Here is a 12628-nt window from a genome sequence, read left to right on the forward strand (position 1 = left end):
CACCCTCCTCCTGCTCCTCACCCCCCCTGTTTCATTTCTCTGTGCAGAGCCCATGGTGCAGAAGCACCTGGAGAGCCTCCAAAGCTACTGTGGGAACGGCTTGGAGACAGGTGCCCTGCAGAGACTCACCAACCTGCTGCTGGTGGAAGGCCTGACCGACATCCAGCAGCAGGAGCACGACATCCTGCAGATTGAAACCACCAAAGGCCTGCCAAACACATCCAAGAGCATCCCTCTGGAGAAGCTCTTCCTGCCTCTCTCCAAGGTCAGCATCCCACCACGGGTCTCTGTCACCACCGGCGTGGCTGGGATTGGCAAGAGCACGCTGGTGAAGCTGTTTGTCTACACCTGGGCGAAGGGGGAGATCAACAGGGATGTCCTGTTTGTGCTGCCCCTCACCTTCCGGGAGCTCAACACCCACGAGAGGCTCTCTGCAGAGAGGCTCATCTGCTCAGCGTTCCCTCACATCACTGAGCCCAGCTGCATCCTGGCGGGAGCCGCCAGGACCCTGCTCATCCTCGACGGCCTGGATGAGTTCAAGACCCCTCTGGATTTTTCCAACGCGCTGGTGTGCACCGACCCCAAAAAGGAGATCCAGGTGGACAACCTGATCACCAACATCATCCGGGGCAACCTGCTGCAGGAGGCTTCCGTCTGGGTCACAGCGCGGCCAACGGCGGCCGCACAGATCCCCGCGGGGCTGGTTGACAGGATGACGGAGATACGAGGGCTTGGGGCTGCGGAGATAAAGGACTTCTTGGACCAGATGTTCCTGGATGACAGAGACCTCTCCAGCCAGGTCCTGCAGCACATCAGAGCTAACAGGTCGTTACGTGTCCTGTGCACTGTTCCTGGCCTTTGCAGGATTTCTGGCTCCTCGATCGCCCATTACCTAAAAACCAGCGCGGGTCAACCCCAAGAAACAACCGTTGTCCCCAGGACCCTTTCCGAAATCTACTCCTATTATTTTAAAATGGCTCTGAGCAGTGACTGGCCAGAAAAGCCAAGAGAAAGCCTCAGGATCGAGCAGGCTGTGAGCAACAGCAAGAAGATAGTGGGCAGCCTGGGCAGACTGGCCTTCTACGGGCTGCTCAGAAAGAAACACGTGTTTTACGAGCAGGACATGAAGGCACACGGCATCGACCTCTCCTTGCTGCAGAGCAGCCTGGGCACTCGACTCCTGCTCAAGGAGGAGATGCAGACCTTCACAGCCTACTACTTCTCCCACTTAACCATACAGGAGTTCCTGGCAGCTCTTTATTACTACACGGCGGCCAAGCGGGCGATATTCGACCTCTTCACTGAGAGCGGGATGTCCTGGCCCAAGCTGGGCTTCCTCAGCCACTTCAAGAGCGCCGTGCAGAGGTCGCTGCAGGCAGAGGACAGGCAGCTGGACATCTTCGTTCGCTTCCTCTCCGGGCTCCTCTCCCCGCAGGTGAACAAGCTGCTCTCCGGGTGGCTCCTGGTGAAGGATGAGCAGAACGGCTTCAGGAGCCAAGCGATCACCTTCCTGCAGGGCTGCCTCAACACCGACTACGCCATCTCCCTGCGCACGGTGAACACCGTGCGCTGCCTGTCCGAGATCCAGCACATGGAGATCGCCAACGCCGTGGAAGAGGCCATGAAGAACAAGAGCCTGGCCGGGATGCTCACCCCTGTCAACTGCTCTGCCCTGGCTTATCTCCTGCAGGCCTCTGACGTCTGCATGGAGGAGACAAACCTGTCCAACTGCCTCACCTACAATGTCTGTAAGAGCCTCCTCTCCCAGCTCCTCTTCTGCCACAGCCTCAGGTGAGTCCTGGGGGGATTGCGCTGGGAAAAGCAAGCAGGGATGCTGGGCTGTGACTCATAATCACTGAAGGGTTTGGGTTGGAAGGGACCTTAAAGATCATCTCATTCCAATCCCCTGCCATGGGCAGGGACACCTTCCACCAGCCCAGGTTGCTCTCTTGTCCAGCCTGGCCTTGGACACTTCCAGGGATGGTGAAGCCACAACTTCTCTGGGCAACCTGTGCCAGGGCCTGACAATCCTCAGGGGGAAGAACTTCTTCCTAACTTGTAATCTAGATCCTCTCCTAGTTTAAAACCATTCTTCCTTCTCCTATCACTATTTGCCCATGTAAAAAGTTGCTCTCCCTCTTTTTTATAAGCCCTGTTTAAGTCCTGGAAGGCTCCCCCCCTGACTCAAATGTGACTCCAAGGTCTCAACTGAGACATGGACCCACCAACAACCACCGAGTCAGCTCTGCCTTCTGTCCTTGAGCTTCTCCACCTGTGATGGGTTGATGTTATGGGAGGGTTCTCCTTTCTCTACTTTTTTCTCCTGTCTTCTCCAGGCTGGACAATAATCAGTTCAAGGACAATGTGATGGAGCTGCTGGGCAGTGTGCTGAGTGTGAAGGACTGCCAGATCCAGAAGCTCAGGTAGGACCTGGCCCAGGGCAGACCAAATATCCTGGGGATGCAGCGTGGACCTGGGGACACCTCAAAACCAGTGTGAGGGTCCTCCAGGAGTGTCTCCCACTGGCTCCCTGGGTGCCTCCTGGCAAGGACAGCCCCACATGATCTCCTGCACCAGGGCATAGTGACCTTACCCCATGTCTTCACGGTGGCTGGGCAGGTTGTTTTGCCCAGCCTTCCTGAAACTTCTGCCTCCTCAGGTTATCCCAACAAACTGCTTCCTGAGGTCACAGCAGTTTGCTGGACACCTGAGGCTCTGCATGGAGGATCTGATGTATGAAGGGAACAGGCTCCTGACCTCCCCACTTTCTTCACCTCCCTGCCCTTCCTCATGGCTGCAGAGAGTCCCCCATGCTGGGATCTGAGCTCCATTTCCTGACACAAATTAATTTTAAGTCTAGAAACGCCCTTTCTACCCTGTCCTTGCAGTCCTCTGCCTGGTGCCCAGCCCAGAGAGCAGACCTCAGAGCACTCACAACTTTGGCTGTACCATGAACCAAACATTCCACATGGCTTTCCTCTGCTCACACATCCCAGCTGCATCCTGGGATATGCCAGGAGCTGTGAAAGTCTCTTTCTCCTCCAAAAAACCATCCCATTTTTCTTTTCCTGGGCAGCTTGGCAGAAAATCAGATCAGCAACAAGGGAGCCAAAGCACTGGCCAGGTCGCTGCTGGTGAACAGAAGCCTGATGGTGCTGGAGTAAGTGTTCCCCCTGTCCCAGCTCGTGCCATGCACGTGTTCCCCACTTAAACCATTCCCAGGGCAGCACTGGGGCTGGATCCCACCCAGCCTGACTGAGCTTGGAAGGGTCTTCAGCCCCTAAAGCCACCACCACTCAGAGGTGAATGAAGGCTACCCTTGCCAGCTGCCAGCCCAATGTTCCACCTGGGCAGTGCCATGGGGAGGTGTCTGGCTATGCCAGCCCGTGCCAGTGCCTTTGCTAACCTTGGCTTCTCTGCCCGTCCTGCCCCAGCCTGAGGAGCAACTCCATCGGCCCCGCCGGAGCCAGAGCGCTGGCTGATGCGCTGAAAAAGAACCAAACCCTGCTCTCCCTGAAGTAAGTCTCCACTTCTGCAGCTCCTCCAGGAGCAAATCCCCAGGACAAGCCTCCTGCCATCCCTCATCTGTCCCACTGAGGTTTTCCCAACCTCCAGAGGCCAGCACGTGGGCAGACCCTGGGCACAGCCTGGCTCTGTTACGCTGGGCAGTGATGTGAAGAGCAGGTGACTGAGATGGTGACCAGACCAGCCCTGGGCCAGACATGGTGGGGTTCTCCTGCCCCTCAGCTTGGGTGGGCCCGGGTTCAGGCTGAGCTTGAGGTTGAAGTTGAGGTCCATCCCTCACATGGGAGGTCACAGAGTGCTGTTGCGTGGACAAAGGCACCTCCCAGGGGAGAGGAGGGAGGGAGCCCCCTGGGCAGGGATGATTTGGGACCAGACCCCTTCTCATGCCAGGGATGAGGGCAAACAAACACCAGGGCCAGTGGCCACCGCCCCCCAGCCCTGCATGGCCCCTCACCCTCATCTGCACGTGGCTTCATTCCTGTCTCCCTGCAGCCTCCAGCACAACACCATCAAAGAGGACGGTGCCACCTTCCTGGCCGAGGCCCTGCTGACCAACCACAGGCTGGTGACCCTGCAGTAAGTGGCCAGGACCACCTGTCCCCTCTCTGGCCACCCAGCAGAGCCAGGTGTCCCTGATGGGGACACGGCGCCTGACACTCACAGGTGCCTCTCTCCCCCCTTTGCAGCCTGCAGAAAAACGCCATCGGAGCCCAGGGCGCCCGGAAAATCGCGGAGGCGCTGCAGCAGAACCGCAGCCTGAGGGAGCTGACGTAAGCACAGCCCGAGGCAGAGGGGAGGTGATGCCAGAGCCAAATCTCCCGGGATCCGCGGGCAGGACTGGCAGGAAGGGGGCTGGGCCATGGCATGTCCAGGATGGGCACTGCTGGCTCTGCCCGAGGCGGCTGGTGAGGGTGAAGGGGGCGGGGGCTGCAGTGCTGCCTGTGGAGATGCTCTCCGTATCTCCAGGGGATGCAGGGGGACACTGAAAGAACAGAGAAGCCAAGTCTTCCCTCTGGCAGAGGCTCCAGGCCCTGTGGGAACAGAGGTGTACTTAGGTTGGGAATGAGCTGACAGCAAGTTCATGCTGATTGCTGCAGCAGGGAGAGCCTGGGGGAGGTGAATCCCTTGCTGGCAGATCCATGCTGGTGGCACTGTGGTAACACCAGTGCTTCCTCTTCTGTCCCAGACTCTCCAGCAATTCAGTGGGAGACAACGGTTCTGTTGCCTTGGCCGAAGCTCTGAGGGTGAACCACAGTCTGCAAAGCCTTGAGTAAGTTCCCCCTCCATGCTTGGACTCCTTCTTGCCAGCAGAGCTCACCCTCCTCCCTCCAGCTACACCTCCCACCCCTCAACCCCTCAGACTCTCCCCATGTCTCTCCCACTCCACACTCCCCTGGAGGGGCACAGGGTGGGGGATGGAGCACCATATGGCAACTCCAGCAGCAGCCAGTGCCTTCACCAGGAGAGCACTGATAAAGACAGTCTTCAACCCACTGAGGAGTTGTTTTTCTGCTTTAGAGGATGGGGATTGGTTAAGGAGAGAGGTATCAGGCCAGGGCCTGGCAGAGCCAGGGTTGGATGGTGCAACCTTCATTCCCCTTGGGAGCAGCAGCCAGAGACCTCTCCTGCCTGGCCTGGTGGCTCCTGGTGATGAGTGGCCATGCTCTGGGTGTGTCCCTGGCTTCCCACCGTGTGACAAGGACACCAAAACTTGCCCAGCTGAGCTGGCAGCTGTGGTAACAGCCAGGTGGGGACAAGGCTGCCCCTCAGTGCTGGCCAACCCCATCACCTCTGCTCACTGGGGGCAGTGCTGTTGTGGCCAGCAGGAGATGCTGAACCTGCCCTGACTGCTCCTGGTGTTGGTCCTCCTGCCTTGGCTGCCCCCACCTCCTGTAGCTGGGAGATGCTCATTTCTCACTGAAACAGGCACTTTTCACCCCAAACATGACCCCTCAGCCTACCTGTGACGCCAAGACTGTGCTGTTCTCACACCTTCCCTGTTTGTCTCAGCCTCCAGAGCAACTCCATCAGCAGTGCAGGGGTCACAGCACTGACAGCAGCTCTCTGCTCCAACAAGGGACTCCTCAGCCTCAAGTGAGTCTTTTGAGCCACCAAAAGCTGGGATGTGGGAACCTTTTGGCATTCTGGCTTGTTCCTGTTTCTTTCCACAAATGCTCTGGGATGCTAAAAGCAGCTTCTGTCCCTCCCCCAGCTCTGAGGATCTTCGTCATTAGCTTTCCCCACTTGGGACAGTATCTGTTCAGCCGTGGCTTGGAATGAAATGATGGCAGCAGGGATGGGAGGCTGGGAAAAAGCCCTGATGGGCCACCAGTGTCCACAGGACACGCAGGGAATGGAGATGCAGGGAATGAAGGTGCTGATGCTAATGGAGTTTCAAGTCAGACAGACTGCCATCCTCAAAATAGGTGGTGTCAGCCCCAGAGCAGGGGGCGAAGGGGGCTGTGAGGGAGCAGCTCCTGCTTCTGCTGCTCCTCCCAGCCCCCATGTCTTTCCCCCAGCCTCCGTGAGAACTCCATCAGCAAGGAGGGGGGCCCTGCCATCGCTCGTGCCCTGCGGACCAACAGCACCCTCAGGAAGCTGGAGTAAGTGCCACGGGCCCCAGGAGGGCACCCAGGCTTCTGCCTGGTATCCCTGGAGTTGTCCCAAACACTGTGCCCTCTGTCCCTTGTCTCCAGCTTAGCGGCAAACCTGCTGTGTGACGAAGGCGGCAGAGCCATCGCTTCAGCCATCAAAGACAACCGGGCACTCACATCCCTGCAGTGAGTTTCCCCCTGGACCTGGCCGGCTTTGAAAGCCCCTCGAGTGGCCACAGAGCAGGGACACTGCTCCTGGCCCTCAGCCCCTCAAGGCTGTGGGAGTGGCACTCGTGGGGGATGTGCTGTGCCATCCTGGATGGACCCGTGGGGTCTTGCCCAGGGGTCACATCCCAGGCTCCACCGTGCTGGATGGCTGCGGAGCCTGGAGGGATTAGGGCACACTCACAGCTCCAGGCTTCACCTCCCATTTTCTCCTGTTTGCAGCTTGCAGTGGAATTTCATCCAGGCAAAAGCTGCCATGGCCCTGGCACAAGCACTGCAGTCCAACAGCAGCCTGGCCAGCCTTGAGTAAGTGGGGACATGGGCAGATGGGTTGTGGCAGCACTTTCCCACTGGAAGAGCCCTTGAAGATCATCTCATTCCACCTCCCTGCTATGGGCAGGGACACCTTCCACTGGATCAGGCTCCAAGCCCCGTCCAACCTGGCCTTGGACACTTCCAGGGATCCAGGGGCAGCCACAGCTTCTCTGGGCAACCTGTGCCAGGGCCTGCCCACCCTCACAGGGAAGAGTTCCTTCCTAACATCCCATCTAACCCTGCCCTCTGGATGTGGGAAGCTGTTTCCCCTCGTCCTGACACTCCACGTGCCTGTCAGAAGTCTCTTAGAGCCCCTTTAGGTACTGGAAGGCTGCTGTGTCACCACTGCCCGTGCCTGTCTGGGGCTGCTCCAAGTGCCTGCTGGCCTGGGGTGCCCACAGCCTTTGGGAACGCTGGGCACGCTGTGCCCTGTGCTCGCTGCCCCTCTCCCTGCTCCTGGGTGCACAGGCCACGGGCAGACGCAGCACTGGGGTGTCTCAGCTTGCAGGAAAATGCCATCGGAGACGAGGGAATGGCCGCCCTCTCTGTGGCACTGAAGGTCAACACGACCCTGGCAGATCTCCAGTGAGTATCCTGGCTTCGGTGGGGCCCTGGTGTTGCAGCCTAATTAGCTTGTGCAATTAGCACCCCACGGCCGCCTCCCAGCACGCGCTGAAGGGTCCCTGTTCCCTTGCAGCCTGCAAATGGCTTCGGTTGGGCCAGCTGGTGCCCAAGCCCTGGCAGAAGCTCTGATGTTCAACAAGAGCCTGCAGATCCTGGAGTAAGTGCTCAGTGGGGCCATCAAGTCCCCATGGCTGTGGGGGATGATCCCTGGGGTGTTTGGGACTCTGGTCCTTGCCTCAGCACCACCTCCATCCTTGCATCGTGTCCAGACTTGGCTTGCTGGTGTGGGATCACCTCTCCCCCCTCCTCCCCCCCCGGGGCCATCCCAGGCTGTCCCTCCTCACCTCCTGCCTCTCTTCCCAGCTTGCGGGGAAACTCCATCGGCGTGGCAGGGGCCAAGGCCATGGCCAATGCGCTGAGGGTGAACAGCAGCCTGCGCCGGCTCGAGTAAGTATCCGCTGCCTGGGGTGAGCCAGGGAGAGCCTTTCCACACCTTCCTGGAGGGAGCAGCGAGGAAATGGCCAGCCCACTGGTTCTCAGTGGGACAAAGCCCTGAGGGGGGTGGCTTTTCACAATGTCCAAGCCACGCGGTCCCTCCTGGTGCCCACATCTCCTGACCCTCCTGCCTTCCTCAGCCTGCAGGAAAACTCCCTGGGCATGGACGGAGCCATCTGCATCGCCACCGCCCTGAGGGGCAACCACGGCCTCACCTACGTCAAGTAAGTGGTAAAGGCAGAGGTGGGGGACACCGTGGGAACCATCCAGGACTTTATCCCACTGGCACTGCCCATTCCTGGCTGCCCCACAGGGAGCTCCCCAACTGGGCAGGGGCATCCCATGCTCCTCCAGGCATGACAGCCACAATATCCACACAGCTCCAGACCCCCACAGCTCCTCTTCAGGGATGCCTCTGTGGCAAAGAACCACCTCAAAAGCCACGTGTTCTCCAAAATATCACAGGGGAGAAGTGGCTCAGCCCCTCCAGCTCCCCCCAGGGGCTTCCTCCAGCTCCTCACCTTGGCCCCAGCCTTCAGGCTCTCAAACCCAGAGTCCCCTGGGAGCGGCGTCACAGGAAGAGCTTCTGGATGGAGTGGGGAGGGTGCAGGTGATGCTGGTGCAAAGCTGGGGAGCATCCCTCGTGCCCACCAAGGATCCTGCTTTGCCTGGTGTCCAAGCCTGAGCTCCTCTTGTCCTCGCCCCCAGCCTGCAGGGGAATCGCATCGGCCAGTCGGGAGCCAAGATGATCTCGGACGCCATCCGGACAAACTCGCCCAACTGCGTGGTGGACGTGTGAGGGTGCCTGGCTGCAGCGAGGAGGGGGCCCTGGGGGTCCCTCTGGCCAGTGTGACTCCACAGGGAGCTGCTTGGTCCCCATCTCAGGGAAGAGAACTGGGGCAAGGAGAGCTCCTGAGCTCCCTGGTGTGGCCCAGGGTGTCCAGATCAGCAGTGCAGGAGGGTCGAGACTCACTGGTGTGGAAGGCTGAGGGATGGATGCCTGTGTCCCTGTTCATCCAGGCTCTGGGGGAGCTTCAAGGAATGAGTGAAATGCAAAAAGGAGGGAGGAGGGGGCAGACCCCACATGCCAGACCTTGGTTTCACGGGTGATTTATCTTCTGGCAGCAGCAACCCCTCCTGTGATCTCTGTGGGGTTACAGTGCTGTGCTGGGACCCTGACTTGGATAAGGTACATCCTGGGCCTGTGCTCTGTCCCAACCCGAGTCACTGTGGGCAAATGTTGCAGCACCCCTGATGGGGCTGCAGGGCTCTGCTCCCCGTGCCAGCTCTTCTCTGTCTTCTGCTTCAGGCCAGGATCCCAGAAGAAGTGGGCGAGAAGCAGGCAGGGTTCACAGCAGCCCCTTCTCACCTGGTTAAATACAGCCTGGGCCAGCTGCTGCTGTGCCCTCTGGAACAGGCTGGTGCTGGGCAGACATGCCTGAAGGGTTTGGTAGAGCTGTTCTCTATTGAAGAGACAGGCAACTCAAGGCATAGGAGTGGAGCCATCTAGAAAGGCCTTTGGAAATGACAAGTCCTCAGGAAAATGGGAGGAGCAGGAGGGTAAATGTAAGAGGAACAGCAGTGCAGGACGAGCTGTGTCCAGCGCACAGGTCGGGGTGCTACACCAGGACTGCCTTAGCTCGCTGCTCCTCAAGCTCAGGATGGAGTTCTTGGGGCTCCTGCTGTTGCCATCAGTGACAAGTTGTGTGACCTTGGGATGTGTCCTTCCCATGTCCCAGCTGCAGGCAAGGTCTGCCCTAGCAGGTCACCTTTTGGGCAGGCTGCTGAAAGGTGATGGCTCTGTGTGCGTGGCACAGACCCAGTGGCTCTCCAGAAGGTGCCAGGTTTGCAGGTGAACCAGTAGCCAAACTATGCAACCTCCCTGAGTCCCCTCCAGCCACTGCCCCCCTCCCCACTCCACCCCAGCCAGAGCCCACTCTGTGACACTGCCACAATCAGGGCACCGACTGCCGCAGGGACCTCGGGGCTGATACCAGGAACACTGGGCTGAGCTGTGGATATAAATTAAACAGGGAAATAAACTTGGAAATAAACTGGTTCCTGGACGAGAAGATGCTTTGTGCAGCCTTCCCCTTGCAGTGCATGACATATGGGGTGAGCTGTGCTCCTCTGCCCTGGCTGCACATCCTAAGCCCAAAGCTCAGTTCGCTGGCACCGGCGTGGCTGCTGATGGTGCTGCTGTTCTGGCCTGGCACAAGAAGCTGCAACACAAAACTGTGGCTTCCCTAAACCTGGCTGGCCATGCTGGAAGGCTAGGTGGCAGTGCTGCCTGAAGAGAGGCTCTGGGTCTGTGCCTACAAGGTATGAAGCCTCTTTTTTACTCGAGCCTATTGGAATGCCTAAATCTGAGTTTACCCCAGTAGCCCCAGGATAACAAAAGGGTTAATTTAATAAGGATTTAGTTACCACACATCTCTCAGGCTGCTCTCAGGACACTCAAGGTCAGTCCACTGAAGTTTGAGACAACTCCCATTGTCACAGCTGAAATACTCTTGGTGGTATTTGAGGATCTCCTCACTTGTTTCCCAGTTTTACCTTCACTCCTTCAGTCCAACTGGAGCTGCTCTTAGCAGACACAAGCCCTTGATTCGGTAAAGGATATGTTTAGGATAAATAGATTTAAGCCAGATTTAAAATCAATTGAAATGCATTCCCAAAGCAGCTTTTCATCCAGTTTTATTAAGCCAAAAAAGTCTGTTTGGACATAATAAAATGCAGGGAAATGAGGCACACAGTGCTCACTGGAGTGAGACTTCTGGCACTGCAGTGCATGAGAGCCAGTTTAGTGCAATTATGGAAATAACATCACATTACTGTGACTCTCATGATGGATAAACTGCTCATGCTTTGAGAGTCACAAGCCTGGCAATCCAAGTTTAATTTTTAAGTTTAATGAACATTATTTACCAGCTCCTGAATTCATGCTGACACGTGCTTTTCAGAGGGCAGGATATTTGCTCCTGGCCTGCATTCTCTCCAAAGTTTGTGTTTCAAGATGCAACTGAAGAGTCAGAAGTCATTATCACTTTGCTCCAGTGGCTCTGGCTTCCTTGCTCGGTGACGGGATTTGCTCGGGGAGATTTCCATGCTGTCATCTTCCAGATCATCCTCCTCATCGTCATCTTCATCCAGGTCAATCTCACTATCCCCCGAGTCCTCCTGAAGGAAAGGAAACAAGAGGCCATCACCACTTCAGCTGTCCCATGGCAAGGCCTCTCTGCCAGCCCAAAAGGAAGGGATGGCAGTGCTGGCTCCCTCCCTGCACTCCCAGATGATTGCAAACCTCCTTCCCCACCCCATGGAGCTGACAAACGTGAACTCCTTGACTTCTGCTGGATCTTGTGGCATTAAAAACCTGGCAGGGTGTTTAAAGTGACACCTATTGTGAGACCAGAGAATCAAGGTGAAGTGGAAGAAACTTAACTGGAGGAGAGGAACCCACCTGTGCCTTGGTGGTGACCTTGTGCGAGCCTGGCCGTGCTGGGGCAGGGGTCCCCTTGGAGAACCAGAGCGGAAGGAACGAGAGAGGCAGAGCAGGGAAAAAAATGAACAAGAACATAAAAGAAAACAGAAAATAACCAAGGTGGGAGCAGGGGAGAAGGCAGCAAAGGCAGGCACAGCTCTGGCATCATGCACTGCACCAGGAAGTGACAGAGGCTCTTGGGCCAGCTGAAGCCCCCTCTCTTCCCAACTGCATAATTCCATGATCTCCTTGAGGGGTTCAAACCAGCCTCAACAGTTTCCCTCCCTGATCTTGGACACATAGAAGCCTGTGAGAGTTTCTGAGTGAGCCTCAGCCCCTGGGCCTCCTGAGAGGCTGATTCCAAGAGCAGAGCCATAAAACAGTGGCAGCTGAGTGGCTGCAGCTGAGGGCAGTCAGAGGCTGAAGGCTTTGGCTTTCCACACCTGGACACACCAGAGCTGTGCCAACAGGGAGAAAGCTGTGAACAGGGAAGTGTAAAGGGAAGAGGAGTAACACAGGGTGACTATCCAAACCTGTCATGAACATGGTCAAGGACAATAAGGTGACATCTTCACCTACAGCACAGGCATTCCTGACCCTCCCAGAAACCGGCCTGAATGCCAAGGGCATAAATCATTCCCCAGGAGGCAAAACCAGCCTTGGCCACACCCAGTCCAGCAGGAGCAGAGAGCAGAGCAGGGGCTGCACGTTGGTCTCCAGAGACAAGGTGAGGGTGCCCAAGGAAGCTGTGGCTGCTCCATCCCTGGCAGTGCCCAAGGCCAGGTTGGATGGGGCTTGGAGAACAGGACAGCCCCGCTGCTCCTGGGATGCCAGCAGGTTTTTGGGAAGATGGAAGAGCTTCCTGTTTGGGTGCAAACCACACGACAGCAGCTGGCTTCAGCTGCCTAGTGCAGATGTAGCCACTCAGGTGTGCCCAGAGGCACAGAAAAGTTGTCCGTGGATGCCAAGGGCTGGGCACAGACAGAGAACAAGTGCCTCCTGAACAAACCTGTGCGTGCCTTTTAGACTCTGTCCACCCACCACGTAAACCACAACCAGATGCAAAGCCAGGAGCCCTGGGACAGCAGGAATCCCAAGGAATAAAGCTCACAGGCCTGCTCTCATCCCTGTCCCATCACCTGAATGACTGATGGCTGATGCTGCCAGTACAGAGAGGGTCCAAGGCATGTGTTTTTAGAGCAACAAAAGGGGATTTATGTCCACCTACCTAACTGATCCCTCTTCCCAGCAATCTGCCCCCACAGCTCACCAAACAGCATTCCTGCAGCCTGTGTGCCACTAGCTGTGCACTGCAGGACAAGGGGAATGCACAGGCTCCAAGGGCAAAGGAAAAAGAGGGAAATCT

General features: G+C 57.3%; 2 protein-coding genes across 3 annotated transcripts in view; one reads left to right on the top strand and one right to left on the bottom strand.

The window, feature by feature from the left end:
- NLRC3 (NLR family CARD domain containing 3) overlaps positions 1–8577 on the top strand; it is an 8931-nt gene extending 354 nt beyond the window's left edge. Inside the window, exons 2-17 of the mRNA XM_027882796.1 lie at positions 48–1791; positions 2337–2423; positions 3077–3160; positions 3435–3518; positions 4018–4101; positions 4212–4295; positions 4712–4795; positions 5536–5619; positions 6045–6128; positions 6222–6305; positions 6567–6650; positions 7161–7244; positions 7357–7440; positions 7647–7730; positions 7919–8002; positions 8487–8577. Of these exons, the coding sequence (XP_027738597.1) occupies positions 48–1791; positions 2337–2423; positions 3077–3160; positions 3435–3518; positions 4018–4101; positions 4212–4295; positions 4712–4795; positions 5536–5619; positions 6045–6128; positions 6222–6305; positions 6567–6650; positions 7161–7244; positions 7357–7440; positions 7647–7730; positions 7919–8002; positions 8487–8577 (3014 nt within the window). The remainder of the gene's footprint in view (positions 1–47; positions 1792–2336; positions 2424–3076; positions 3161–3434; positions 3519–4017; positions 4102–4211; positions 4296–4711; positions 4796–5535; positions 5620–6044; positions 6129–6221; positions 6306–6566; positions 6651–7160; positions 7245–7356; positions 7441–7646; positions 7731–7918; positions 8003–8486) is intronic.
- A 1882-nt stretch (positions 8578–10459) lies between these two features.
- CLUAP1 (clusterin associated protein 1) overlaps positions 10460–12628 on the bottom strand; it is a 2731-nt gene continuing 562 nt past the window's right edge. Inside the window, exons 2-3 of one of the 2 annotated variants that reach the window (XM_027882810.1) lie at positions 11242–11295; positions 10460–10958 (exon numbers count right to left, since the gene is read on the bottom strand). In XM_027882810.1, coding sequence (XP_027738611.1) covers positions 10809–10958; positions 11242–11295 — 204 coding nt within the window. In that variant the 3' untranslated portion in view covers positions 10460–10808. The remainder of the gene's footprint in view (positions 10959–11241; positions 11296–12628) is intronic. The other variant, XM_027882811.1, reaches the window with a different exon arrangement.

The sequence above is a fragment of the Empidonax traillii genome, unplaced genomic scaffold (assembly GCF_003031625.1).
Source record: "Empidonax traillii isolate 1590-97213 ecotype Southwest subspecies unplaced genomic scaffold, ASM303162v1 scaffold111:size2041728, whole genome shotgun sequence".
Classification (NCBI taxonomy): Eukaryota; Metazoa; Chordata; class Aves; order Passeriformes; family Tyrannidae; genus Empidonax; species Empidonax traillii.